This window comes from Rhipicephalus sanguineus, chromosome 3, assembly GCF_013339695.2.
Source record: "Rhipicephalus sanguineus isolate Rsan-2018 chromosome 3, BIME_Rsan_1.4, whole genome shotgun sequence".
Taxonomy (NCBI): Eukaryota; Metazoa; Arthropoda; class Arachnida; order Ixodida; family Ixodidae; genus Rhipicephalus; species Rhipicephalus sanguineus.
This window is the reverse complement of record NC_051178.1, coordinates 32948246-32975805: the sequence shown is the minus strand read 5'-3', so window position 1 is coordinate 32975805 and position 27560 is coordinate 32948246. Positions and strand designations below refer to the sequence as shown.

The window sequence follows — 27560 nt, the reverse complement described above, 5'->3', positions numbered from 1 at the left end:
GTGTTTCAGCTTTGTGTTTCAGAAAGCTGTTTTTCAGCTTTCTAAACATCAGAAATTTTGACCACCTGGTGTTCTTCAGCGTACACTGCATTCGCTCGCCTCGATTCGCGAGCCAGTCACCGTAACCACTGTACCATCGAGGCGGACAGTGGGGCATTTCTGGCCCAAAATATTTTCGGTTTGACATCAAGTACACACAGATTTTGCATATTGCAGAAGAACCCATTCCCCTTGTTTCCACCGATGCGCTTTTTCTCGTTATAATCAGCCTAACCAAAACGTGGCCGTGTGGTCTCTGTTAGTGGCGGTTCATCGTGTTTATAGTGGGGGAGCTCGTCGCTCACGATGAGGAACTTGCGATAATACGTATACAAATACATTTTTGCCGAGCCACTATGCTTATCGTGATGTAGTTCATGCCGGCCGTGCAGTTAGCGTTTTAGGTACAGTGCGCTGTAAATGGAGTCTTCATGCATAATAATGTTAATAATAATACTACGAAAGAAGGGACATTTTAAGGGCTTGTTTTTCTTTGTTAGACACAATATTAATGAGAACTAACAGACAATAATGCCTAGGGAAGTATAGAGGATGTTATTTGTAGTAATTAGGATATAAATGTGAAGTGGACCGAACCTCCAACCTTTGAATAACATGTCCGATGCTCTACCAATTGAGCTACAGCAGCAATCATCCCCCCATCCACTTCATTGGGTATATCTGTGCATTTAAACCTGGGAGTGTTAGTCAGCTGACTTTGATTTGAGCTGAAATCTTTTGATTTGTGTGCCTCCCGTGTGTCTGTGCTGTAAATATGCGTTCCCCTGTTCCGTCACGTTTCGCAGATGTGCACGGCTCCCGAGACACCTGGCCTGGTATCCTCACCGTCCATAGGCCTTGTGCCGGTCACCAGCACTTCTGTCAACAGTGGACGGGTCAGCTGTCCGCCCGTGAGCATTGCACCGGCCAGCAGTGCGCCTGTCACCAGTGCACCAACAGCTGATGTGCCTATCAACAGCAGTGCCCCGAAACCAGAAGGTATTGGTGCCTTGAAATGAGTGTGCAATAGAGAAGGTGTGGGAGATGCTTTGAGTGGAAGTTCCCTTGTGAGAGGTGAGTATGCCTGTAACGTGCGTGTCTGGTACGTGCAACTGCAGGAACCATAAGCCACACGTCGGCCAACATGGTGGATGGCATAGACCTGGAGGAGATCAAGCACTTTGCAAAAGCATTCAAGCTGCGCCGGCTTAGCCTGGGCCTCACCCAGACACAGGTTGGCTTGGCCCTGACTTCCTCTGAGGGCCCCTCCTACAGCCAGAGTGCAATTTGCAGGTGGGTGAGGGGATCGCTAAAGCTAGTGCTGATAAGATAACTTGCTTAGAACGACAGAAAGCTGAGCTAGTTGGTAAGGATTGATCATAGCAGAAGGACACCAGAGATCTTGTTGTCTTCATCTCTTCTCTTGTGTCCGTGCTTGCGTGCGTACCCTCTTTTATCATGGATGACTTCTTCTGGGCTAGTTCGTTAACACTTTCGTGACTGCAGAAAAATCGGTTGTTTTTGGGTAGTCTAGGAAATATTTTTTTCCTGCCCCAGAAAGTGACTGATGCTAAAGTATAGGGTATTAAATGATAGGGGAAGAATTTGCCTTTCCAGCTGTATTAATTTCAAACTACACATTTAATATGAGTGTTATAAAAAATTATCAAAACAAACAAAAAATTAACAAAATGAAAAAAATGATAAAATCATTTATGCACAAGGTAAACTTAAAAAAGGAACTATACATTTTGAATACAAGGCCCTTACAGAATAATGCTATAGATATAAGCTCTGTAAGTACAAAAGTTATTTGCATACATGCATACATACATGTGCGAAGCAGTTTCTTGACATGGTGAAGCAAAGGTTGGCTGCACATCTCTCGCAGAAAAAAATGCTCAACTTTCCTTTATTAGTAGCATGGTTTGCAAGTCCAGTATTTTTCATTTTTTTTTTTTTTTTTTTTTTGTGGTTGATGCTGAGGACCTTAAAATGCCTTCACATGTATACGTTGAATGAACAGTGTACGTACCCCGTTTCCGAATCTGCCAAAACGCGTAATTTGTATCCCCATTTGACCACTTTGTCCCTCATGTACTGCTGAATACCAGACCGACCTTTAGATTTCACCCTTCTCTCATTCACCGAGAGGTCCCGACGCGGTTCATGTTCATGTGTTGCAGTAGAGAAGGCACGTGGTGAAGCTTCCCCTGGGATGTGACGGTCATCTACTTTAGATCAGACACACTCAAGAAGGCAAGCAACACCTGAACGTTTTTCATGGCATCACTGACAGTGGAAGAAGTCCTGAAATTATGTGTAGTCGACTCCATTAGCAATGCAAGCACGGGACCTTGACTTCCTATGTACACCAGAAGTTCGACGAACATGCGCATCTTTCCTTCAGTGAACACCCTCCCGTATCCGTCCCTCTCACAGCACGTTGGCTTTTCTAAAATGTGCATCCACGCATATTTATTTGTGTGGTTGCATATCTCTCTGGCGCTGCGTAGCACTCTGGAGTGGTAGGTCAAGGTCCACTCCGCGCTGTCTTCGCAGAGAGAACTCCGTTCTTTGTGCAGCCAGCGCCAAGTGGTCCCACCTTGCAAATAAGGTCTGTGACCTTTAGTACGTGCCGGATATGTTTACATCAACGCGCAATAGGGATAAAATGGCCCGCAGAGAAAGCGAAACTTACCGGAGGATACCTGCTGATGTTCTGGGGCAGTTTGGTGCACCTTCACCGTCCATACTGAAGTCTGATGAATCAAAGTCGTCTTCCGTGTCTGTGCTGCTACAGTCAAACCTCGTTACAACAAACACCACATTAACGAACATTTCAAATTAACGAACTTTTAAGAAATCCCGTGCTGACTGCTTATAGTTTCAATGTAAAAATATTTTACTACTACGAACTTCAGAATAACAAACATTTCAGAATAACGATCGTTATTTAATTCCCGTGTAATCTTAACAACACCTCAGTACTACGAACTTATATCCCGAAATGCGAGGATTCTTAGATTTCAATGTATTGGTAATGGCAGTCAGAGCTGTAAGGTAGCAGACGACGCAGCGCGAAGAGCGGACGCCCTCCCGCAAAGACCTGAGATGGCGCGGGAGGAGAAAGACGCGGGCAGAGAATTTTTTTCCCCTCCGTCGCGGAGGCGACAACGCATCAGGTTTTGTAAAGGCTCAAGCGCATGCATTGCACGCGACTTTCGAGGCGAAGGCGGCTGCGACGAACGGGCTGTCGTGACGGGAGCACCCACATGTTCGCGACGAAGTGTCGCGGTTGCTCGATTGAAAACTATTGCATGCGTGCAGGCAAATTACGAAAAAGAATTACACAGTAGATGAATGACGACATGCCAAATTTATTATTGTCTTGTTTGAGATAAGGATGCCATAAAAGCGTTTCGTGACTTTATTTTTTCGCAATCTTATGTTTAATCGCGACAGTAGTATCTGCTATGATCCCATGGGACGCCTATGATCCCATGGGACGCCCGGAAGCGTACGCTGCCTACGCTACGTCGCACTTTGCAAACTGCGTTACGTTGGGGTTAGTCCACTAGGCGCATCTCGACAACGTTTCCTTTTGCTGTCATAGAACGCCGCAGTACCTCACATCGTTGCTTCGCAGGGAGAAGGGCTACCTCACACGACGACGATCTTGGCATTGCAGCAAGCTACCACCAATGCAGCAAGCTACCACCGAAACATCAAAACGAACCGTCGATCAATATTAACGACAAAATACGGCCGCTGCCTCGCTTTCCGCGTGAGATGGGGCTGTAAAGAAGGTAGTCTGTAACTTGCATTCCTTGAAGTACGCACCGATTGGAAGCGTCACGAGAAAATTGCAATTGAAGCGAAGGTCAGAGATGCCGCCATTTTGCCGACATCGTCATGCTCACTTCCGGGCGACAAGCGATGTTTTCTGGCTTTCCAGAAACCTGCGACGCGACAAGCAACGGCGATGGATGGCCCTCCGCAGCAGCAAATCCTGTCGGCTGTCGCTCAAAACTCACGTGCATGCAGTTGGGCCTTAAAGGATTGCAGCGATGACATGGACGACGATGTCACGGTAGCACCCAAAGATCGCGACGAGTCCGTGTCGGCCACAGATGCGTTGGACTACTTGAGGAAACTCCGCTTATTCATAGAAAAAAGCGGAACAGCGACCGAAGCGGCTCATAAAAATGCGGACGGTCTAGAATCGTTCGTGACGCAGAGTTTGTGCTGCACCCGTCAAAAAACGGTCACGGACTATTTCAAATCAACGTGCCTTGTCTGTCGTTCACGTGTGCATTGTTGTGAGAAACGAGTTCAAAGGACGTACCGTTGCAAAGGTAGGACGTTTGCGTTACTGAAATTCTATTGTTATGGTAAATTTTTGGGCTTTCACTATAACGACCTTTCAGAATAACGAACATTTTTCCGCGGTCCCCTGAAGTTCGTTATACCGAGATTTCACTGTACCATCATTCAGAGGTTCCAGTTCAGGTTCATCGGAATCCGTCGAAATTCGTCGTTCTCATGGAGCATCAGCAAGTGACGTCGACACCATAACTGAAACCACGAGTGCTTGTCTCCACGAGTGCTTGTCTCCCCGACTGCGGAGGAGCTTTAAAAATCCTTCCGCGGCAGAAAAAAGAAGCTCAAAAGCAAAACTGATGAAATACTTCCTCTTTTACCCTTTGGATGGTGCTAGCTATCCAAAAGCGCTGAGAGAGCGCCAAAAATTTCAATTTGTGTTCATCGATAACATACTATCGATGGGAGTAGGCACAGTCACGAAAGTGTTAAGGATTGCTGAAACCATTGAAGCACAAAATAAAATTAATACATGGGACCCAGCACTGCGCTCCATGCATATAAACTCACAAATGCCTTATTAAGCACCCTGAAGACCAGCAAAATGTACACTAAGAACTAGGCTTGTGCGAATATAAAATTTTAGGTTCGAAGCGTATTCGAAGCGTATTCAAAGCGAATAGTCACTTAGTCAAATAATTTTAGTAGAAAAAATTCAAACAAGGCATGTGCAAATGTCATTCTTTTTGGTTCAAAGGAAGTGGAAGCAACTTTGAATAGTAGCAGGATTTGACTTTCGCTAGAATGCAAGTGATAACCTGTAAAATACGTTACATTCTAAAATTTAATATACATAGAGCATATAGGCCGGTGTAACCAGCTTTTAAACTTCAAAAATGATTAATAGATGTGAGGGTAATATTTCCATTTAACCTTGAAGTGGGGCTTCGCGGCAGTGCGGATTTTCCCTGGAAAGGTGTAGTCACGGTATAACACGCCTCCACTGCAGTGAAACCACCTTTACAGGAAGGTTACATGCGAACTAATATACACCTATTCGTTCATTTCGAATACAGTGAACTCCCGTTAAGACGAATTCTCGCTTATACCGAACAACACGGGACCATTTGTTTGGTTTTCCGTAGACTCAATGCAAAAAAAATTCGCTTAAGACGAACCGCCCAACTGTACTCTTCTGTTAAGACGAACTTTCGCGGTGATCAACAACGCTAGCGATTCTGCGAAACGAACACTGCAGTCCTGGTGGGGCATTCAGGCGACCGAGAAAAAGCAAAAAAGATGAAAATAAGCGCTTCCTGGAGCAAAGACGCGAAGCAAATCGCGACGCGGAGGGCGCAAGGTAAACGAAGACCGGTCGGCGGATAAAGCCGGTATCCCCCCTCTCACCCCCAGCCTGTGGGTGGGGGAGGTCTGGGCTTTATCAGCAAAGAAAGCAACAAAAAGAGTGGGGGATTTACAACTTGGAGCCCCAAGCCATTGCGTCCTTCCCCCCCCCCCCCCCCCCCCCCCCGTTCTTCGGTTTGCCAGCTGGAGTACAAAGGAGAACAGAAGAACACAAGAGCTTGGGGCCCCTCAGCCGTGGTCAGAGGGGCAAACGCAAGGGGAGTGGGGAAAAAAAAAAAGCGACAACAGGAACAAAAATGGTCTGTGCATTACAATCGAGTACGAAGCCGAAACCACGATCGCGGCGCACTCCCGTCAGAAGGGTCAGGTGCATTGTCATCGCCATCACACAATGGCGGCCGAGCACATGTGTTTTGTGGTCAATTCGAGTTGGTTCACGTAGGACCTGTGCGCTTTCTATCTGTTCTCAGTGAAGTGCAAATTGTGATGAGCCATTTTGATTACGGAAGCGCGCGACAAAGGAAGGCTATTTTGCACAGTGAATATAGCTGCGTCGTGTCTTTTTCGTGGTGAGGCTTGTGACCGTGAGTAGCCCGATGGGATATCTTCAGCCGCACGTTGATCAGGAAACATTACTACGGTCCGAAAACGGGAAAATATCCGGAACTCGAAGAAAACCTTGCAGACTTTCTTAAGCAACTCAGCGTATAAGGCAACAGCACGCGACCGAGGCGTATCCAGAAGTGATCCTAGAGCCAGCAAAACAGGCTCACAGAAGAAAACGAACTGCCAGGACAAATTTTACATTCTTTGAAGGAAAATTGTGCTTGTCTCTTAATTTTTTTTCTAATTGTCAACATTGGAGCGTGTTACAGTTTTATCAATAAAATGTGGTAGCAAATATCTTCACGAGCATTTTTATTTTTGAACACGCGAAATCGGGTGCTCGTAAGATTCGTGTAAATATTCTGCTTGAAGGCATAGCCTTAATCTAGATGAGCCAAATAAATGCGTTTTCTTGTCTTTTTGCCCCCCATTGTCAGTCTACTGCATTCAGTGTTTTCAAGTAACATATTTGGATGCACTTGGCATGTTAACATGTCTCTTTTTGGGGGCACTTCTGATAAGCCGAACTCCTGATAAGACGAACAGATGACCGCGGTCCCTTCGAGTTCGTCTTAACGGGAGTCTACTGTACTTCGAAATTTCCAGCAGTTTAAATTCGAATCAAAGGGAATTCGAATATTGTAATATTCATTTGAATATTCGAAGTGCTCGAGTATTTGCGCAAGCCTACTAAGAACGCACTCATGCAGAAGCTCGGTGTTGCAGAGTAAAGGCATTAAACAAGCTAGACGTCAATTCCATAGAGGCAAACAGAAGGATCCACAATCTGCAGCTACTTTCTTGTGAAGGAAGGCTTCCAGATGTCTGCTGAAATCTCATGACCTTAACAAAATGTCGCTGCTGCCGCAAAGGCAGACATGAATGTACAGTAAGCTCTCGATAATTCAAACTCGCGGGGACTCCAGGATTTTGTTTGAAATATCAGAATTCATGAATTATCAGAAGCTCTCATGACTCGGGGGCAATGTACGAACTTGTGTTGAAATGTTTATTGTCAACATTATAGACAGCTCTGAATGATTGCCATTAATGTTTTTAGATGTCAGCGCTCATACTGGTACTCATTATTATATGGAACATGCACACGTGTGTAATTAAGGGATAAAATGCACTGTTCCCGCAACAGCTGGTGGCCCCTTTCCAATCTTAGTATGCTTTTGCCGGATGACGCCAGTGCACTGCAGCGGAAGTGACTTGCAACACATGATTGACCAAGGCCAGACGGTCACTTTTTTTTTTGTCTTCCGTCCTCAGTCAGCATGCGACTGCTGGCACACGATGTTTCGCTAGTCTGGCTTCTTTGTTGGCAGGCAATCAGCTTTATTTGTGACTGTTAGCGATACGAAAATGGAAATGTTCAGCTAGAAGCATCAAAAACAGCAGACATTTTCAAGCACAAACAAGCTAAAAGTACCAGTTACCCATATGTATGCAGTAGAACAGTTTGAATTAAGCTGCTATAAAATACACTTAATACACAGTGGGCCAGCCATAAACTTGACGTTTGTTTTAATTAACCAAAAGTTTGAATTATCGATAGTCAACCTATATTGAAACATATGAGGGCTCCAGGTCATCAAATGGTTGAATGGCACGTGGGTTCTGCTGGCCCTGGGTGACTGGGAACATTGGGAGTTGTCAGGGAAACTATAGCTGCCGAGAAAAATCGGGGATATTGTCAAAAAGCGAGCCCCGTCAAGGAAAATGACCTAAAAGCAAGGACTTGGCAACTTGCTCACAGAAAAATGAGAATAAATTCTGCCTAGAGCAGAGCGCGGACTCGGTTCGCCCGAATTGATGCAAAGGGAACAACAGCCAATGCTGACAAATCCCGTACAAACCAGCAAGGCAGCAGTGCTAGGGTTGCCAGGTTTGCCTCTGTTTTCTTTTTTCTCCAGGGACCTGGCAACCTTGAGCAGCGCACACTGGTCCTTTTGACGTGTGGTTTTCTTGTCCTCAGTCGTGTTTCTGCAACTTGCTGTCGGTGTCATGTTTGCATCACAATTCCAAAAGTGGGGTCTGTTCACTGATGATCGGGGTGGCGAGGAAATGCTTCTTTAATTCGGACTGGATGAACCTGAATATTTTGCAATATGCAAGCTGGATTAAGCCTGTGCAGAATGATCCTTACAGGGCTCAATGCACAATGTGCTATAAACCGTTTTCTTTGAGTAACATGGGAAACATGGTAGTTGCGAGTGATGCATCCAGCAAAAAGCATCTTGCCACTTTGAATCTTTGGTCAAGGTGGGAAGCATGACAATCAGGCACAATACCGTATTTACCCGCATAATTTGTGCTCTCGCATAATTTGCGCACCCCTAATATTTAACCCGCTTTGCTAAAAAAAAATATTTACTCGCATATTTTGCGCTCCCCGTCCCGCTCGAGCCAGCTCGCCGGCGCGCGCGCACGGGGAAACTTTGGACGGCCGCGCCCCGCGGCCCTCACCGAGCAGGCGAGCGCAGTCATACACAAGACAGGCTGCGAGTGCGAAGTCCTTTCTTCCGATTACTTCGTTCTATTCTCCAGAAACCGCCGAGACTGTACCAACCGTATCCGAACACCTAAATCTGTTCACCGGTTGTCGGAACTATTCGAGCGTTCTCCCGCCGTGAGAATGCATGCACGCGACACGGCACGGACTACTTTCTGCATCGGAGGCGTGCGAGGGCCAGTTGCGCCAACATTTTCCCGCGCTGACCCTCCTCCTCCGCGTCCGCGCTGCGACGCAGCCTTCGTTGATTTCGGAAGTTTAGGCAGTTTAGGTTTCGCGATCAGCCAGTTGCGTTTTCACTGTTCTCTTGCGCTGGGCTACAATAACTACGCGGCAAAATTCAAGCTAACTGTACGGAAACGGGAACCGTGCCGCAGAAGAGTTCACTTTTTAATACAAGACCGAGAAGGAGACCGTTCCGAGGACCGAAGCATGGAGAGTTTCCTGCCGTTGAAGAGTACCTTTTCAAATATGTGCGAGAGCTTAGGCCCACCGGTATCGCCGTGCCGTGGCACCTCGTTACTCCCAGCATTGTCGCGAAGAGCTTCAAGAAGACGCTTCAACGCACTCGACGGAACCAAGGACGACGCGCTTTGGAAAAGCGGTGACAGCGGCCGCGGCGATGATTCTCAGTCGGACTTCTCAGCCAGTGATTCTGACTAGACCGTGCATGACCGAATCTGGCTGGTTAAAGTACGTGCTAATTCTGTTAAAAACCGTTCGTTTGCGCTATAATTTATTTTCTTCTTTAATGTATTATATCGCGCGTGTTAGGACTATATATTGTGCGCTATTTCAGATGTGCTCGCGAAATCTCCGCGTAATTTGCGCACCCCCTTTTCGGAGCTCCAAATTCGCGAAAAAAAGTGCGCAAATTATGCGAGTAAGTACGGTACATAGCATGCAGCCATTCAATGAAGCATGCCAAAGAGCCAGAAAGAGAGGCTATTCCATCAGGTGCCATTAACCCCCCCAAAAATCACTGCTGTTTGCCATCAGGAGTACCACTGCTGATTGAAACAGTGACCTTTCCATCGATCTTCGACACTTGCATGTGTGCATGCACTTACTTAGGTACTCAATATTTGACTTGATATTCAAAATTTCGGCCCCTACTCGGCACTATTCACTTTGGATTCAATTTGAGAGGAAATTTTACTACTTTTGTATTATGTCCTATATTGTGTTCTCAATTTAAAAACAGAAATCGAACAAAACAACTATGTATCGATGAGGTTGTAGTATACAGTCGTCAGCAAGCTTAACACGAACACTCCACAGCCTGGCCGTAACTGGTTTGACTGATGCCAGCCGCGAAGCGCTGGGTGCTGTTGCTGAGGTAATACAGTAAAAGCTAGTTCATTTGACTCGTTAATTCGGAAAATCGGTTAATTCGGGCACGTCATCTGGTCCCTGTAAATATATGCATCGCTCTATGAGACTGGGCGCTTGTTATTTCAGACAGACTTGACGACAAATCGGATAATTTGGCGACTCTCGGGCCGCTGGCAAGGCTCTGTAAACGAAAAAGAACAATTCGGAACAAAAGTGAAGCTCAAATGCAGCATCGCCATGGACATCAATTATCGACTTGGCTTGACTTGAGAGTGGTTGAACACCTTCTCTTCGTATCGGTTGGGTGGTGCCATTTTGTTGCTTTGTGGTGTGCTCCATCGTTGAACGCCATTTTATCAAAGAACGATTCAGTACGACTCCTTTAGCTTGATCGTTGCTGGTGCTTTTGTGCTGAGTTCTCGTGTGACTGCACTCTCTGCCGATGGCAACGCCGGCGAAGCGGCCCAAGTAAGAGTCGTACTGTGAAGGAAGCCGCGGAGGCCCTCGTCGTCCTTGAAGAATTTTGTTTTGGCACTGCAGACAGCATGCGAGCTGCTGAGCACCTTGAAGGGCTCAGAAAAATTGCGTCCACGCGCATTGCTGCTCGAAAACAGACAAGCATCCACAATTACTTTGTTAAAGTAAAGGTATGTTGAAAAAACTCTTGCATTTATTGTGTTTATTTCGACCATTCGATAATTCGGACATTCAAATAATTCGGCCATTTTTTCCGCTCCCTGGAAATCCAAATTAACGAGCTTTTACTGTACCTTGGTATGTCTGGATAGTATGTTGGCATGCATGAGTAAAATCTAGGCAACAGAACCCAAAACTACACGGCGCTGGCGTCGATCAAACCGTTTCAGGACACATTCAAGTTAAGCTTGCTGACGACTTTACATGTATGCAATATATGGGAAATGCAATGCACCCTTGTGAAATTCATGCAAACGTGAGGGCAGCCAGGGGCGGAGGTGCGTGTAGTACTCTAGCATGGCCCTCAAAGGTTTCACTTACAGAATCTCCCCTTGCACAGTAAGTTGCGTGACGTGACCTCAGCACTCACAGTTCCCTGCGCATTGTTCTGGTCAAGGCTCTTATGTGAGCTGAAACATCAAGTGTGAAAGAATTTTAGAAAACTTTCATTTTGTGCAAATGAAAAGACACCGGATGAAGGGAGCAACACACATTCACGCGTGGTGGGTGTGTTCTTTTCTTTGTCCAGTGTCTTTTCATATATGCTCTATGTCTTACAAAAAAATGCAGTACACTAAAAGCTCGTTAATTCGGATTTCACGGGACCGGAAAAAATGTCCGAATTAACCGAATGCCGAATTAACGAATGAACAGGAAAAACAACATTAAAATCAAGTTTGAGAAGCATACCTTTATTTGCTGAAGTATTTTGTAATGGTCGTCTGCGTTTTCGCGCAGATTCCGGCTGACATTACAATTTTTCTTAACTCTTCCAAATGGCCAACAGCACGCAAACTGTCGGAAGTGCTCAGGCAAACGTCCTCTAATATCAAAAGAGCCTCCGAGACTTCCCGTGAGGTGCGATGAGTTCGCGACATCATTAATAATTTCTTGATCGAGCAGGAGACCAGTCGTGGCGACACAATCATCAATCGCGATGTAGTCCTGAAGGGTCATATCTGAGGGAAGGACAGCATCGAAGGTCGAGCAGTCATCGTCGGTGGACTCGGCTGACACCTCGCTGATGCCATCGTCAGCTACTGCCGCATGCTCGGGCCTCGCATGTAAACACGGTCACAACGGGGGAAAAAAGATAACTCCGCAAGAAGCGACGGTGCCGACACACCACAAGGGAAAATGGCGTCGGAGGCGCAGTGGAGCGAAGAAAGAAGACGCCGATGTTCGGTGACGCTGCGATCGCCCCCACTAGTTGATGACGATGGCGATTTCACTCAGGTTTCGGTTTCGCTCCAGTGGTGCCAGCGCTGCCTTACCACACTTTTGTGTAGCGGCAGCCGTCAACATTTGTCCGAATTAAGCGGTGCGGAGCCCAATTCTGACGAATTAACGAAGGTTTGGTCCCATAGATTAACATGCACTTCGGCCGGGACCAAGAGAGCCGTCCGAATTATCCGAATTTCCGAATTAACGGGTGTCGAATTAACGAGCTTTTACTGTACCAACTAGCCCACCTGTTGACAAAATTTGTCTTTGGTCAGGATCTTAGCCCTTTTCTTTGTTGTGAGTACACAAGGTTATCTGCGGGTGGTGCACAATTTCAGAGAACCAGTGCTCGTCTGTGGCAACAAGTGGTTGTCCCTTGCAGGTTTGAGAAGCTGGACATCACACCCAAGAGTGCACAGAAGATCAAGCCCGTGCTGGAGCGATGGATGCGGGAAGCTGAGGAGCGGCTGCAGTCGGGGGGCAGCCATGCCCTGGCCGACCTGGTGGGTGGCGGTGGTGTCGAGCCGACCAAGAAGCGCAAGCAGCGCACCTCCTTCACACCTCAAGCCCTTGAGGTGCTCAACCAATTCTTCGAGAAGAGCACACATCCCACTGGTGAGCATCATCTCAATGCCACAGACCCAGTGAATGATCTCAAGTGTAGCCGATAGGCAATACCACCAGTGTCAGCATCTGCGCCCAATAAGATTTCGGTTAATGCAGTGGAAACTAAAACTCCTGCTCTTCTCTGTCACTTTTAAATACAGTAAAACCTTATTCACTCGTACTCCATTATTCTGAAAGCTCGGTTAATTCAAACAATTTCTGTGGCGCCATATTTTGTAATGTAAATTTAACTGGATGATTTGAAGTGGCGGCCAGCACCAGGCTGGTTAACTTAAAAATTTAGTGTGCAATGTGGAGATTCTCAGTCCCACTTTCGCCACAAACACATGGAGATAACAGCCCTTTGGAACCACAAGGCAGTGCCATGTAGCGATGCTGATGACTGATAGGGGAAGCGCTCTCAGCACCAAACGAGGAAAAAAAAATTGGGGGACCCTTAAGCTTCGCCTTGAGGGGGTCCGCTCTATGTACGGCTGGTGCAGAAGCCTAGCTCCGGTCCCAGCCGCAAATAGTCGTACCGTGTCAACGTCCCCTTCCCGTAGCGCACGTCATCGCAGCTACGACGGGTTCGGGCGAATAAGGCAACAGGCTAGCACAACAAACAACACTTTATTGCTACGTTAGCAATAACGCGTAAATGTCGCGTAGAGGGATAGTCCGCTCTCGTAGAAAAACAAAGGGTATGGCTTACACCTTCGGTCGATGTTCGGCTCGCGGAACTCGGGGCGGTGAGGTGTTACTTCTCAGGTCAGCAGGGCACGAGAGAGCGTCTGCTCGTCTGCCCGGTTGTTTTATTCACCTCCCGTCTCCCTCCCCGCCACGAGGGTTGTTTCCCTCGCAGGGCGAGTTCCCTTTTCCGCGAGCCGGGAAGCGAGGATTGGCGCGCGGAATGACGGGGAAGAAGGGGTTGTCCGGCAGGAAAGGGCGACGGTGCTCCTCTCCTAGTGGTCCCTCGGCTACCACCGTCAGTTCGCGATCGCGCCAGCCTTAAGGAAAGGAAATGGGCGCGCGTGCTCTCCCACATCCTCCTCCCCTTAAGAAAGCCCTCGGACGACAGAGACTGCACCATGAGGTAATATTTTGTTATTCCTCATCGAGAAAGGCTAGGATGGATCGGTCCAGGTCCGTGCCCTCCTGCGGTCGGCCCTCTGCCGTGGGTGTCGCCGGTGCCCCCACTGGCGTCGCCGCTGCCTCCGAAGTAGCCACCACCGGCCTCGTTGCGGTCTTCGCTGCCGTGCCACCTTGCGTCATGGCTTCCCCAGTCGTCGCCTCCGCCGTCACTGCTGCGGAAGGTCTGGCCTGCTCCTGCAGCCCCGTGGTCCGGACCGCGTCTCCTTGGGCCTCGCCTCTCTGGTCGTTGGTGGTGATTGAGAGGAGCGAGTCAGCGAAGCGTTTCATTCCAGGCGGCCTCTCCAGCATGGTTCGGGCTCCTCCGGTCTGGTGGGGCTCGGGGTTTTCAGCGTGCTGCGCCGTGGCCTTGAGGGAACATAGGCCATCGGGGTGTCCACACAACCCTGGCACATCCCGGTGGCTGCGGCCCCGAGGCAGCTGGCTCTCCCAGTTGGATTGGCATTGGTCTTCGGGCCTCTTGTGTGGAGGCCGGGTGGTGGGGCGACGGGGTAGCGTGGAAGTGGCGGTGGGATGTACCAGTCGACCTCCAGTCAGGCGTCCATGCCGATGCTTGCCGGTGGTGGTGGGGCTGCGACAACGACGACGTAATGTGGGTGTGGGCTCGCCGTGAGGAGGCGGTCTCCTCTCCAAGCCTTCCCGGCGGCACCTATTTCCCTTTTGCTTATCCAACATGCAGAGTTGTCTCCGCCTGTTTCGCAAGAAGTACCGCGGCTCAGGGCTTTTCACTCGGTTTCGAGCGTTCCCAGCCGCCGGCCGCGGCTCGGAGGGGGACTGATAGTCGTCCCCATGCTCCTCCCGTGACACGTAACGTTTCAAGTCGCATACGTGCACTGGTCCGCCGCTCGGTTTGCCTTTCATGTTCGCGAGCCGATAAACCAGCGAGGAAACCTTCTCTCGCACTCGGTACGGCCCGGACCATTTCGGTGCCAGCGAGGCTGCAAACTGTTTGCTAGCGTCGCTAAGAACATGATGGCGTCGCAGCACCAGATCGCCCACTTCGTAGTGTACGTTCCGATGCGAGCGGTCGTACTGCGCCTTCTGTTGTGCCCTAGCAGTGCCGAGATTACTGCGTGCTTTACGTAAAACTTCCGCTAGCTTCTCGCGCAACTGCGCTGCGTATTCAGCTCGTGCTGATGACGCCACTGGCACTCCACTGCGATCCGCGAGTACAGTCTCCATCGGATTCGGCAGTTCTCTCCCCAGGTTTAGAAAAGAAGGCGCATACCCAGTCGAGCGGTTCACAGTCGATCGCAACGCAAACCCGATCTCTGGAAGGTAGGTATCCCAGTCCTTGTGCCTTTCAGAGAACGCGACAAGCATGTGCTTGATGTTGCGATTAACTCGTTCCGTGGGGTTCGACTGAGCATGGTAGGTGGTTGTTTTCTTGTGCTTAATGCCAAGCGCGGCGCACGTGTCAACAAACACCTTCGCAGTAAAATAAGACGCGTTGTCTGTTATCAACTGCTCAGGGAAACCAAACCTGGTGAAAACCTCCATCAACTTATCCAAGATCACACGAGCCGTCAGCTTTCTAAGGGGGAAAAGTTCTACCCACTTAGTGAAGTGATCCGTGATCACCAGCAAGAATTTGTTTCTGCTAGGAGTTGTGGGGTACGGTCCCATTACGTCACATGCCGCGATTTGCCAGGGAGTCTGGCTGTTGATCGGCTGCATGAGGCCGGGCGGTCGTCCGCCTCGGGGCTTGACGCTTTGGCACACGTGGCATGAACGGGCGTAACGAATCACATCCCGCTTCATGCCTGGCCAGGTAGCGAGGCGACACAACTTAGCATAAGTCTTAGGGCCGCTCGCATGCCCAGCAATGCACGAGTCATGAAAGTAGCGAAGCAGTGCTCCTCTCAACTTGCGCGGTATAACGACCTTGAATGACTCACTTGTGTCATCGTCGGATGGGATGTACCTCAGCAGGACGCCATCAGAATCCAGCAGATAAGAATCCAGCGCGCTCACAGCATTACCAGCTGTTGCCGAGCGCTCCGCACCGACAGCAATACCAGCTGTCCCCGTGTGCGCGGTGGCCTCGCCACCCGGCTCCCGGAGCCCGTCGAACACCTTTCGACAAAACGGATCTTTCTGCTGAGCTTCTAACAGCTCCCTTCTGCTGAAAACAATCCCCGCGCTAACAACAGCCTCTACGTGGTTCACGCTTGTGCCTTGAACTGACGTTCGTTCTACTGTTTCCGTTAGCGCTACTTCGAGTGTCTCGCTCTCAGTCCGTTCCGGGTCAGTCTCGTGACGGACTGGAGCACGCGATAGTGCGTCGGCCGCGGCATTGTTCTTGCCCTTGCGGTAGCGTACGGTGAAGTCGTAACGCTGCAGAAGCAATGCCCAACGAGCCAGGCGGCCACTTGGTTCGTTCAAGCGCCTCAACCACGTGAGCGCCATGTGGTCTGTCTCAATAACAAACGCCACTCCGTCGATGTAATAGTCAAACTTACGGAGAGCGAAAACTATCGCGAGACACTCTTTCTCTGTTACCGAGTAGTTCCGCTCCGCCGGCGTTAACGAACGGCTCGCGAACGCAATCGGTCTGAGGGCACCTCCATGCTCCTGAAGCAAAATTGCTCCTAACCCCAGGTCGCTTGCGTCTGTTTGAATCACAAACTCCCTGTTCAAATCGGGTAGCTGCAGTTCAGCCGTGTTAGCCAGCAACTTAGTGAGGCGACGCAGTGCGGCCTCCTGCTCTTGACCCCAAGCCCAACGCTCGCCTTTCCTCAAGAGCTTTGTCAAAGGCGCCTGCACTGCCGCGCAGTCTGGAATGAATTGGCGATAGAAGTTCGCCATCCCCAGAAAGCGCCTCAGCTCGCCGATGTCTTTCGGTGACGGATAGCTGACTATCGCTTCAAGCTTACCCTTATTCGGCAAAATGCGACCCTCGTCAAGCGTGAATCCCAACAATGTTATTCGGGTCGCCGCTATCTGAGCTTTGTTCGGGTTCAGAGTGATGCCCGCAGACCTCAGCCTTTCTAGAACGTCTCTTAAGTGGCGCAAGTGCTCATCGAACGTTTTCGAGTAAACCACTATGTCGTCTAGATATGCGAGGGCGTGCTGCCACTTTGCATCTCCCAGAACTTGGTCCATTAGCCTCTGATAAGTAGCGGGAGCCCCCACTAAGCCAAAAGACATTCTCCTAAATTGAAAAAGTCCCCTGTGGCATGTGAAAGCTGACTTCTCTCTGTCCCGCTCGTCCATTTCGACCTGAAAATATCCACGACTAGCATCGAGCGTCGTAAAGTACTTCGCCCCGCCTAGGTTGGATACTAACGATGAAATGGATGGAAGAGGGTATGCATCCTTCTTCGTAACCTCATTCAGCCTGCGGTAGTCTACACAAAGGCGATATGTATCATCCTTCTTTGGAACTAGAACCACCGGGAAACCCCATGGGCTGTTTGACCTTTCGACCACGCCTGTGTCGATGAGTTCGTCCAAGGCGGCGTCAAGTGCTTTCCGCTTAGCCAAGCTAATCGGTCGGGGATTGCATTTCCAAGGTCGTGCGTCACCCGTGTCGATTGTGTGCTTGACCAGCGTAGTGCGGCCCGGGCGGTCAGTGAAAATCGCGTCGTACTCGTACAACAGCGACGACAGCTGCATCTTTTCCCTTTCTGGCATGCTGTGTGCATCTGCCAAAAGCGGGTGCACTGACCTTCCCTGTACCGCGGCACACTGTTCTGGCGGGGTTACTCGCTTACTCTGCGCGCTTTCCTCCTCTCTCACTCGCGCTGCTCCCTGCGATTGGCATGCCGTTGTCAATGCGGGTGCTTTCGAGAAAAGCTTTAGCGCGTCTCCGTCGCGCTCTCGGTAACCTCCTCTTGCAATGTCAATGACAATCCCTGACTTGGCGAGAAAGTCTCGACCCAGGATTAGAGGCATTGACAACCCGGGAAGATGGACAAAGCGTTGTCGCCTCACGCGTCTTTCCCAGCGGATCACAAGTCTAGCCGCACCGCTCGATTGCGCTGTGCCCGAAGCAAGGCGGAAAGTGGTGTTGCTTTGTCTCAAGCGGATATTGTTCTCGCAGAGATGGTGCAACACCTCGTCCCCAAATAAAGAAGCGCTTGCCCCAGTATCCAAAAGTGCTACAAACTTCTTTCGAGCTATTGTTAACTCGATTAACGGTGCGGGCGAGTCTACGGCATCACCTGCGCGACAGACCGTAGGTGCTAGTGATCCGAGCGCATCGGTAGGACTACTGATCGCCGCGCGGTGCCCGGCGTGGTTCACCGGCGGCGTCGTCCGTTTCCCGAACCGCGTGTTCGCTCCTGAACCGGCGTGCGGCCGCATTCGCGGGCGATGTGCCCCGGTGCGCCGCACCGGTAGCAAGGACCGCGGAAACCACGCCGTGCCGGGCGCTCGTCGCCACGATCCGGCGGGCCTCGCTCCGCGTTGCGCCGCTCGTCTGGGCTCGTCTCGACCACGTGCTCCTGCCGCGGAACGTCACGTGCAGACGCAGCACGGGCCGTACGAAGCGCGTAAGCGTAGGGGTCCAAAGCGCGGTCTGACAGTTCCCAACCGCGCGGTACGTGCTCATCAGCGAACGATGCTGACGCGTTACCCCTAAACGCCTCTGAACCGACCGCGCCGCCGTTCCACGCGCAGCGAGGCTCGAGTGACTGCGCTGCGGGTGGAGGCGGGCGATACGCTCGCGCCGCGAGGATGTCCCCTTGTATGCGCTTCGCTTCGGCGGCGAGCTCTAGGTCTGCGAACTTGCATCCCCTGAAGTGCGCCGCAAAAGTCGGGTGCGCTTGCCGTGTAACGCGCTCGACTTTCTCCGCGTTGGTGGCGAGAGGGTTAGCGAGGCGATAAAGTTCGTCCATCGCCCGTACGTACTCCAGCAAGGATTCGTCCGGATGCTGGGTGCGTAGCTCCAACTCCCTCCTCAAACGCCACTCGTAATTCGCCGGAAGGAATTCGTCGCGGAAGCTCTCGCGGAACTCTTCTAGCGTGCGGGCGCGATGTCCGGTCAGTCGGAACCATCGAGCCGCTTGCTCTGTCAGCGACACCGGGACCACACGCGCGAGAAGTTCGGCGTCGGGAAGCCCCATAGCCTGCTGATAGTAGAGCAATCGGTCGAGATACTCATTCGCGCTCCTGCAGTCGTGGTAGCCACTGTAGGTAGGCATGTCTACCTTGACACGTGGTCCCGCACTTTGCGAAGGAGGCTGCGCTCTGTTTTGCAACGCGCTGGCTAAGCTCTGCATAACGGACAGCGCATTCTGTAAGAGTACCTCGCTCGAGGGCACACTATTGCCCGAAGACGCGACCACATCTGCGGCTTGTGCCGGAGCAACATGTGGCGGCATCTCGCTGTTCGCGTCGCGAGGTGACGGGGTGCCCGGCGTGGCGCTCTCCGTCGTAGGCCTAATCTCTCCTAACGCGGTCGCTGCAACACCTTGGTTGTCCCGCGTGACACAACCAAAATTTACGCTGTCGGAAAGTCCAAACAATGCCCCCGCGTTAGCCATAGGATCGACATTCTGCGACGCGACATCAGACAACATGAACAAATCCTAATGAGAACTAACAGACAATAACGCCAAGGAAAGTATAGGGGGTGTTATCTGTAGTATTTAGAACATAAATGTGAAGAAAGTAAAGTGGACGAAAAGATGACTTGCCGCCGGCAGGGACCGAGCCTGCGACCTTCGAATAACGCGTCCGATGCTCTACCACTGAGCTACGGCGGCGGTCACCCTCCCGTCCACTTTTTGGGTTATATATGTTGATTTAAACGTAGGAGTGTTAGTCAGCGCCAATCGCAGCCATGGCGGCGAGTGTAGAACACTTTTTTTTTTGCCTGGTGGCGTCACGTAGCACGTGATCTTTTTACGAGCTGGCAGCTGCCCAATAATCCCTCGCATACTACCTGAAGGCATTAAGTCTGCCAGGACGAGACCCTCGCTATGAATGAAGGAAGGGAGATGATTTTCTAAGGGCTCGTTTATCTTTGTTAGACACAATATTAATGAGAACTAACAGACAATAACGCCAAGGAAAGTATAGGGGGTGTTATCTGTAGTATTTAGAACATAAATGTGAAGAAAGTAAAGTGGACGAAAAGATGACTTGCCGCCGGCAGGGACCGAACCTGCGACCTTCGAATAACGCGTCCGATGCTCTACCACTGAGCTACGGCGGCGGTCACCCTCCCGTCCACTTTTTGGGTTATATATGTTGACTTAAACGTAGGAGTGTTAGTCAGCGCCAATCGCAGCCATGGCGGCGAGTGTAGAACACTCTTTTTTTTGCCTGGTGGCGTCACGTAGCACGTGATCTTTTTACGAGCTGGCAGCGGCAAGTCATCTTTTCGTCCACTTTACTTTCTTCACATTTATGTTCTAAATACTACAGATAACACCCCCTATACTTTCCTTGGCGTTATTGTCTGTTAGTTCTCATTAATATTGTGTCTAACAAAGATAAACGAGCCCTTAGAAAATCATCTCCCTTCCTTCATGAACAAATCCTGGAATTCAGACATGCCCGTTGTCCTACGTTGACGGAGCGTCGGTAGTCGCTCGCGTCCACAAAACTAGCCGCGTTGCCAAATTCGTTAACGTTGGGCGCCAGATGAGGGGGTCCGCTCTATGTACGGCTGGTGCAGAAGCCTAGCTCCGGTCCCAGCCGCAAATAGTCGTACCGTGTCAACGTCCCCTTCCCGTAGCGCGCGTCATCGCAGCTACGACGGGTTCGGGCGAATAAGGCAACAGGCTAGCACAACAAACAACACTTTATTGCTACGTTAGCAATAACGCGTAAATGTCGCGTAGAGGGATAGTCCGCTCTCGTAGAAAAACAAAGGGTATGGCTTACACCTTCGGTCGATGTTCGGCTCGCGGAACTCGGGGCGGTGAGGTGTTACTTCTCAGGTCAGCAGGGCACGAGAGAGCGTCTGCTCGTCTGCCCGGTTGTTTTATTCACCTCCCGTCTCCCTCCCCGCCACGAGGGTTGTTTCCCTCGCAGGGCGAGTTCCCTTTTCCGCGAGCCGGGAAGCGAGGATTGGCGCGCGGAGTGACGGGGAAGAAGGGGTTGTCCGGCAGGAAAGGGCGACGGTGCTCCTCTCCTAGTGGTCCCTCGGCTACCACCGTCAGTTCGCGATCGCGCCAGCCTTAAGGAAAGGAAATGGGCGCGCGTGCTCTCCCACAGCCTTTAAGAGTTGAATGCGATAGCGAAATCCGACCCTTAGTGCGCACTTCAGCCACTAAGTGCATACTTATTAATGTGGGTGGTTACACACACGCACACGGACATGCGCGCGAGCGTGCGCGACTTGGTCAGGCCAGGAAAGCGGAGGTCAAACGCCAACAATGCAATGAAGATGCCTTTCTGAGAGCCAGGGAATCTGAAATGAAGCGTCGGCGCCGTGATATGGATCCCCAACTACGAGCGCGGGAAGCCGATCGCTGCGTCAGCAACGCCAAAATGACGCAGAACTTCGAGCTCAAGAAGCAGAGGCCAAGCATCAGCATCGCCAAGACAACCCTGACATGAGAGCGACTACTTGACATGAATGTCCCGCCGGCACTCATTGATGAGCAAAGGCTCTGCTGTAGTCGCATGGCCTCCGAAATGGCAGGCGCGCGGCACACCCGCCATCTCGGAGGCCATAATGTTTGCTGTTTGTTTAATGTGTTTTCCGCTAGATGGACATAGTTGTCCATTTTGGAGCTGTTTGTAATTTTGTGTGTGTGTTTTTAGCATGGTTTTTAGCAGCGATGGGTGCACTATACTGGCTTTTTTGAAGCATGGCGTCACACAAAAAACGTATTTGGATGGCCTCGTCAATGCACCTACAAATCGCAGAATGGGCTCGTTTTTGTCGTGACACCTGCCGAACAAAATAAAGAAGAATCCCTCAAGGCTGTGCTTAGTTTACAAGGTACACGGCAAGAAGTCCGAGAGCCGATGAGAGTGAAGAGTTGGTCTTCACATGCCTGTGTACTTCAAAGTTTTTCACACACGAAAATCGCACGGAAACAGTTGATGCAGTTAAGCGTCGCCTTGCGCGATTGTGCGCTTCCGCCATGCAACATTAAATGCGTTAAGGAGACTCCTTCCACTGCATGGCATTTATGTAGTGTTTTTTCCCGAAGCTGTGGCAAGTGACATCGGGGCTTTGTGGTAGGACACCTGCTTGCCACGTAAACAGCCTGGGTTCGATCCTCAATGGGACCGAAGATTTTTATTTATTTTATTTGCATCTTTCTCAATTTTTCGGTCACGAACGATTTTTTGCTCACAAGCGACGCCGTCGCCGACACTGGAATTTCTGCGACACGAGCTCTCTAATGCTATCGCGTTAAAAAGAAGAGAGCAGAAGCGGTCCATAGAACACCTCGTGTACAGCTCAAAGGAGGAGCGCCTATTACGGAAATGTGCTTGCCTGCAACACAGCAGTTACATGCGGGCAGCATTCCATGTGCTCCTCCCAGGTCACTAAGGGATTTTTTTAGTGGCCCATTGCTTTGTTAGACACAGCCAAATGAATCCAACATACATGGTTCGAAGATTGGGGGTTCTTCTATGGAAAAGGTGCTTGTTTGTCCACTTTAATTCTCTTCAATTTGTCTCATAATTAACACACAACAGCCAAAAACAACAAGTCATGTCCCCTACGCTCTCCTTGGTTTAGTTGTGTTTCGCAGCATCAGAGCGTCAGGATGCAACAGATTGCCCATTCTTTCTGGGAAAAGTATGAAAAGCAATGAAGGACAGTCAGTCGGAATTTTCAATGTATGGAGACCTTCATATGGCAGTTGTTCCCGCAATTTATGCGCTAATGCTGCTGGTGCAGTTCTTGCCTGCAACACCAACTTTGAAAGCTGAGTTCAAAAACTTCAGTGATCATGTTTTTCAGCCAGAATGCAGATTTCTTCAGCGTGGCTTTTATTGTCTTTCTTTTCCCCCAAAAGAATCGGTGAGCGGTCACACAATGACCTGCTGACGTTGCAAGGAGCATGCTACATGCTGCCCACTTGCCAGCGCTGCGTTGCACTTAAGCACGTCTTCTGCGCAGGCATGCGTGTCAGCTGACAGCAACACCATCCTTGTTTTTTTTATTGCGCTGGCAGAAGCAATGTTGAGGTGCTTCAGCTATCAATCTTCAACAACACGCAGCCGTCGTTTTCCCAGGTTTGCGGCAATATTGCTACCGGCAATTGCGGGAAAACATAACCTTTGGAACCAGAAACTACCAAACACGGCAAATCAGCATTTCCTGTTATTTTTAGGGGTGTGTGTGTATTCGAACTTTCTAATATTTTTCTAATAGTGTCTGCTATTATATTCAATTCGCACCGGAATTTGACTATTCAAAGTATTCGAACTTCCTGGAGGTAATTACAGTCAACGTCCAATTTTTCGGACTCCCTAGGGACCGTGAAATCGTCCACACAAAAAAACGAATTCATGCTTTTTTTATTCCGCTCAAGCGGCCAAATTGCCACAGCCATATCTGAAATAGCTTTAATGCCTTCCAGTACACTTATCAGGCATTGGCGAATGTATTGGCAGTGTGTACTGGCAGTAAAAACATGAACAATCCGATGAACCCGGCCACGTGACCATTGATTTCTTTTGTTAGTATTGAAATATTGTTTGTTTCTTTATATTAAAAGGTAGTACTCCATAAAAATGTACATATAGGCCTGCGTTAGTAGTATGCATTTAAGTGGCGCTGCCTTCACGTGACGTAATGATCCCATGCTCGTCAGCACACCTTGAGCAACTTTCAGCATGCTCATGCAACCAGGCACGCAGTTTCCAGGTCGCTAAGATTTTGGAGCGACATTGTTTTGCTACCTACACGTCATCTCAGAAATGACACGCGCTGCTACTCGGCGCGGCCAGAGCCGTATATTCCCTTTGGGAGAGTTCGGCGCTCTTTTGATCTCGCCGCCAGTCTGGCAACAGCGCGCTTCCGCGCCGCCGACGCCATTTCGTGCCGAGGTTTCTCGTGATGCTGTACCCGTGACGTCGCTGTCGGCATTTATGCTTCCTCTGTGACCGACCTGGTGTGTCTTTGCTGCTGTTCGTGCACGTGTCGGCTGCGTGGAACATCGTGGACCTGCACGGACGTCGCAATGGGGGCTTGCAGCGCGGTAGGCTGCTCTAAAGGCTCTGTTATACTCCGACGTGCGTTCGCGTCAGCCCGCGGCGGCCGGAGTTGGCGACGCTAGGTTCGTCACGTTACGTTGACGCGAAAACAGAGCACTCTATACTCCCACTTGCGCGACGCACTACGCGTCCCTTCTTCACATAGAGACACAGACGCAGTGAAGTCTGGATAACGTCGCCGGCGTGGAATGCAGCATGTCGCATCTCGCGCCGGCTGCAGCCGGGGCGCGTTGACGGACGCTGGGCGCGTCAGTCGCATCGCGCGTTGGCCTATAGAGTGCTGCACGTTTGTTAGGGTAGCGTCACTGTGCCGAGCGTGCGCGCGCGTCGACGTTACGCTGCAGTATATCAGCCCCTTAACTCGCTGAAGAAAGGGTTCGCCAGAGACGGAGCGTTGCGGGCGCACGCCAACGCGAGCTTACAGTGCCGCGGCACAAAATGGCGGACAGCGCCGCGCCGCCGCTAAATTTGGATGGTTGTTGGCTCCGCCCCTCCGCCGAACTCTCCGAAGGAATATACGGCTCTGGGCGCGGCCGTGTATATGCGTAGTGACGTTTTTGGCTTGGCTCATGCATCTAGAGAGTAGCGACGCTGGGACAAGCCACCCATGACACAGGCGTAGGCAACCTTGGACGCATGCGCACACAACACAGTACAAATACAGGGAAGGTGTATAATGCCACATCATCTCATTGTAAGAGCTTGTTATTATCAAAAATAGTTGAAAAGCTATAAATAAAGGTGGTTAAGCATAGTTACAGGAACTCCTGCGAAAGCAGAACAACGATAGCATTCACAAATCGCGAAAAGGGCTGGCGGCATCGCTATCAATTCTCAGCGTTACTGGAGGAAAGGTGCATCCGTGTTTAGAGCCTTTAAGGGGGGACGCGGGTCTTAGAATAGTAAAAAATGGACAGAAAATCAGTTTTGAGAAAAACGCATTTTAGGCATGTTTGCACTCCTAAGCAGCTGCCCTCAAAATATTATTGCCGATTTTGCCCGGGAAATGGGTTAAAACTTTTTTAAGACGCCACGGGAGCCGCAAAATGCTTCTCAACAGGCAAAATTTGTTCAAACTTCCCGCGCACGCTGCGGGCGCAGCAGCTGGCTGATCGCCGCCATCTTTGGCTTGTTTTGAAGCTGTTTTCTTTGTGTACATTTTGCGGCGTTTCAAAATGGCGTCGCTGCAACAGAACGGCCGCTATCGGCGCTTTTCCGAAGGGTGGTTGTTACTGGCAGGACGCACAGTAGCTTTTTTGGGGGGCACGCGGGCCCTTCAGTGCCCAGGGTAGCTGGTAATGAGGAAAACAACCAGGGGGACTCTTTGACAGGCAGTATAGCGAAAAACCAGAGAAAAGGTAAAAGAAGGGAGAAGGCGCGTGTTGCAATTAGTTACATTAACATGCAGGGTGGCAGAAAAAAGGAAAAATGGTTAGAGATTGAGGGACAGTTAAACAAGGAACAGATAGGTGTTTATGCGGTTACAGAAACACACCTTAGAGACTTGGAAGAGCCACCACATATTGACAATTATATTTGGGAAGGATGTAACAGGATCACATCAGAAAGGAGAGGTGGGAGTGTTGGAATGCTAATCCATAGCAGAACAAAATTGGATAGAGTGAAACAAACGTGTTCAGAGCGCATGTGGGTTTCGGGCACAGTAGGTGGAAAGAAAACGTGGCTAGGTGTAGCATACTTGTGGACGGGGAATAACTGCAGAGAAAAGAATCTGGAGATAGTGAAATGCATAAGCACCGATATTAAAGAATTTGGTCATGATGCCGAAATAATCCTTCTAGGGGACATGAACGCTCACATTCGTGACCTTGACGGATATTCAGACACCAATGGCAAGTTATTGGTAGATCTCTGCGAGCAACATAGTCTTGAGATAGTTAACGTGGGGCCGAAGTGTGAGGGGCAGATCACGTGGGAAGTCGGAAACAGGCAATCGAGCATTGATTATTGTCTCATGACAGAAGGAATACATGACAAACTTAGAGAAATGAGAATAGACGAGGAAGGCATTAACAGCTTGGGTAGTGATCATAAACGCATAATATTACAAATGGGATATAAAACTGAAATAAGAACATAGAATCAAAATTTGGCAGCTTGTATCTAAATGACAAACAAATAACAAATATAGCCGCAAGAGTCGAGGAAAAAGTAGACGAACTACCAGGCAAAGACTGGAAGTATAGTGAGCTGCTACATGTAATCACGAAATAAATGGAAAAAAAGAAGAAAACTATTTGTTGGAAAGGAAAGAGAAAGCCAAAAAGTTGGTGGGACAAAGAAATCCGGGAGGCGATCGAGAAGCGACGTGAGGCATCACGGGAGCACAGACAAGCAAAAAAGGAGAAGTGGCCACAGGACGAAGTCAACCTAATATGGGAAATATATTTAAAGGAAAAATCCATTGTGCAGAAATTAGTGGAGGCAAAAATTAAAGGTGAAAGTGAACGCTGGATAACAGAGATTCGCGAAATGAAGAAGGCCGCGCCTAGGATATTTTGGAGCCACCTAAAAGCGCTGGGTATGAAGTCTGTCACAATGCAACAAAATATGGTAGATGAAGGAGGAAATCAATTGGAAGGGTATGAAGCGCTAGGTTACATCCGAAAGATAACAGCCGATTCGTTTAAAAACGTCGCCCAGGGATTCCCCCGGTGAGTAAAAGTACGCAAAGGAGTGCAACCGACGAAGATGTAGTACTAGAGAATTTCAATTGGAAGAAAGCCGAAGGAAAATTCCTAAGCGCACTACACCGGGCTTAGATGGGGTTCCCGTCAGCCTCATTAACGAACTCGGACATAACACTAAAGAAGCACTGCTGAAAGCCGTAGAAAAGTGCTTACAGGAGAGGGAAATACCAGACAGTTGGAGAAAAAGTAGAATGAACTTAATCTGTAAAGGCAGGGGAGAAAAGGATAACATTCGCTCGTATAGACCGCTAACAATTACATCAGTGCTGTACAGGTTGGCGATGCAGGCAGTAAAATTAAAAATAGAAGCGTGGGTAGAACAAAATGATATTTTGGGAGAACTTCAGAATGGATTTCGAATCGACAGGCGGTTAGACGATAAGCTGTTTGCTCTTACCCAGTGTATAGAAATATCAAAAATAGAAAACAGGCCCTTATACGTAGCTTATCTAGATATTACCGGGGCGTATGACAACGTTAATCAGGAAATTTTGTGGATATACTGAAAGAAGTGGGCATAGGTGACGACTGTATACAGCTTTTGAGGGAAATATACGAGAAAATACAGTTCGTATAGAATGGGAAGGAATAAGTAGCAAGGACAGCGTTGAAATTAGCAAGGGGCTGAGACAGGGATGTCCTTTGTCCCCGCTGTTATTCATGCTGTACATGGTGAGGATGGAAAAAGCTCTAGAAGGTAGCAACATTGGATTTAATTTGTCACACAAACAGGTCGGCACGATGGTTGAGCAGAAGCTTCCAGGTCTATTTTATGCTGATGATATTGTCTTATTTGCGGACAGTCAAGATGATATACAGCGACTGGCAGATATATGCGGAAGGGAATG

General features: G+C 49.6%; 1 protein-coding gene across 1 annotated transcript in view; it reads left to right on the top strand.

Annotated features, from left to right (window-relative positions):
* Nucleotides 1-27560, top strand: part of LOC119386534 (POU domain, class 6, transcription factor 2) — a 115661-nt gene that overhangs the window by 72573 nt on the left and 15528 nt on the right. The window contains exons 11-13 of the mRNA XM_037653802.2: nt 846-1038; nt 1158-1332; nt 12489-12721. Coding sequence (XP_037509730.1) covers nt 846-1038; nt 1158-1332; nt 12489-12721 — 601 coding nt within the window. The remainder of the gene's footprint in view (nt 1-845; nt 1039-1157; nt 1333-12488; nt 12722-27560) is intronic.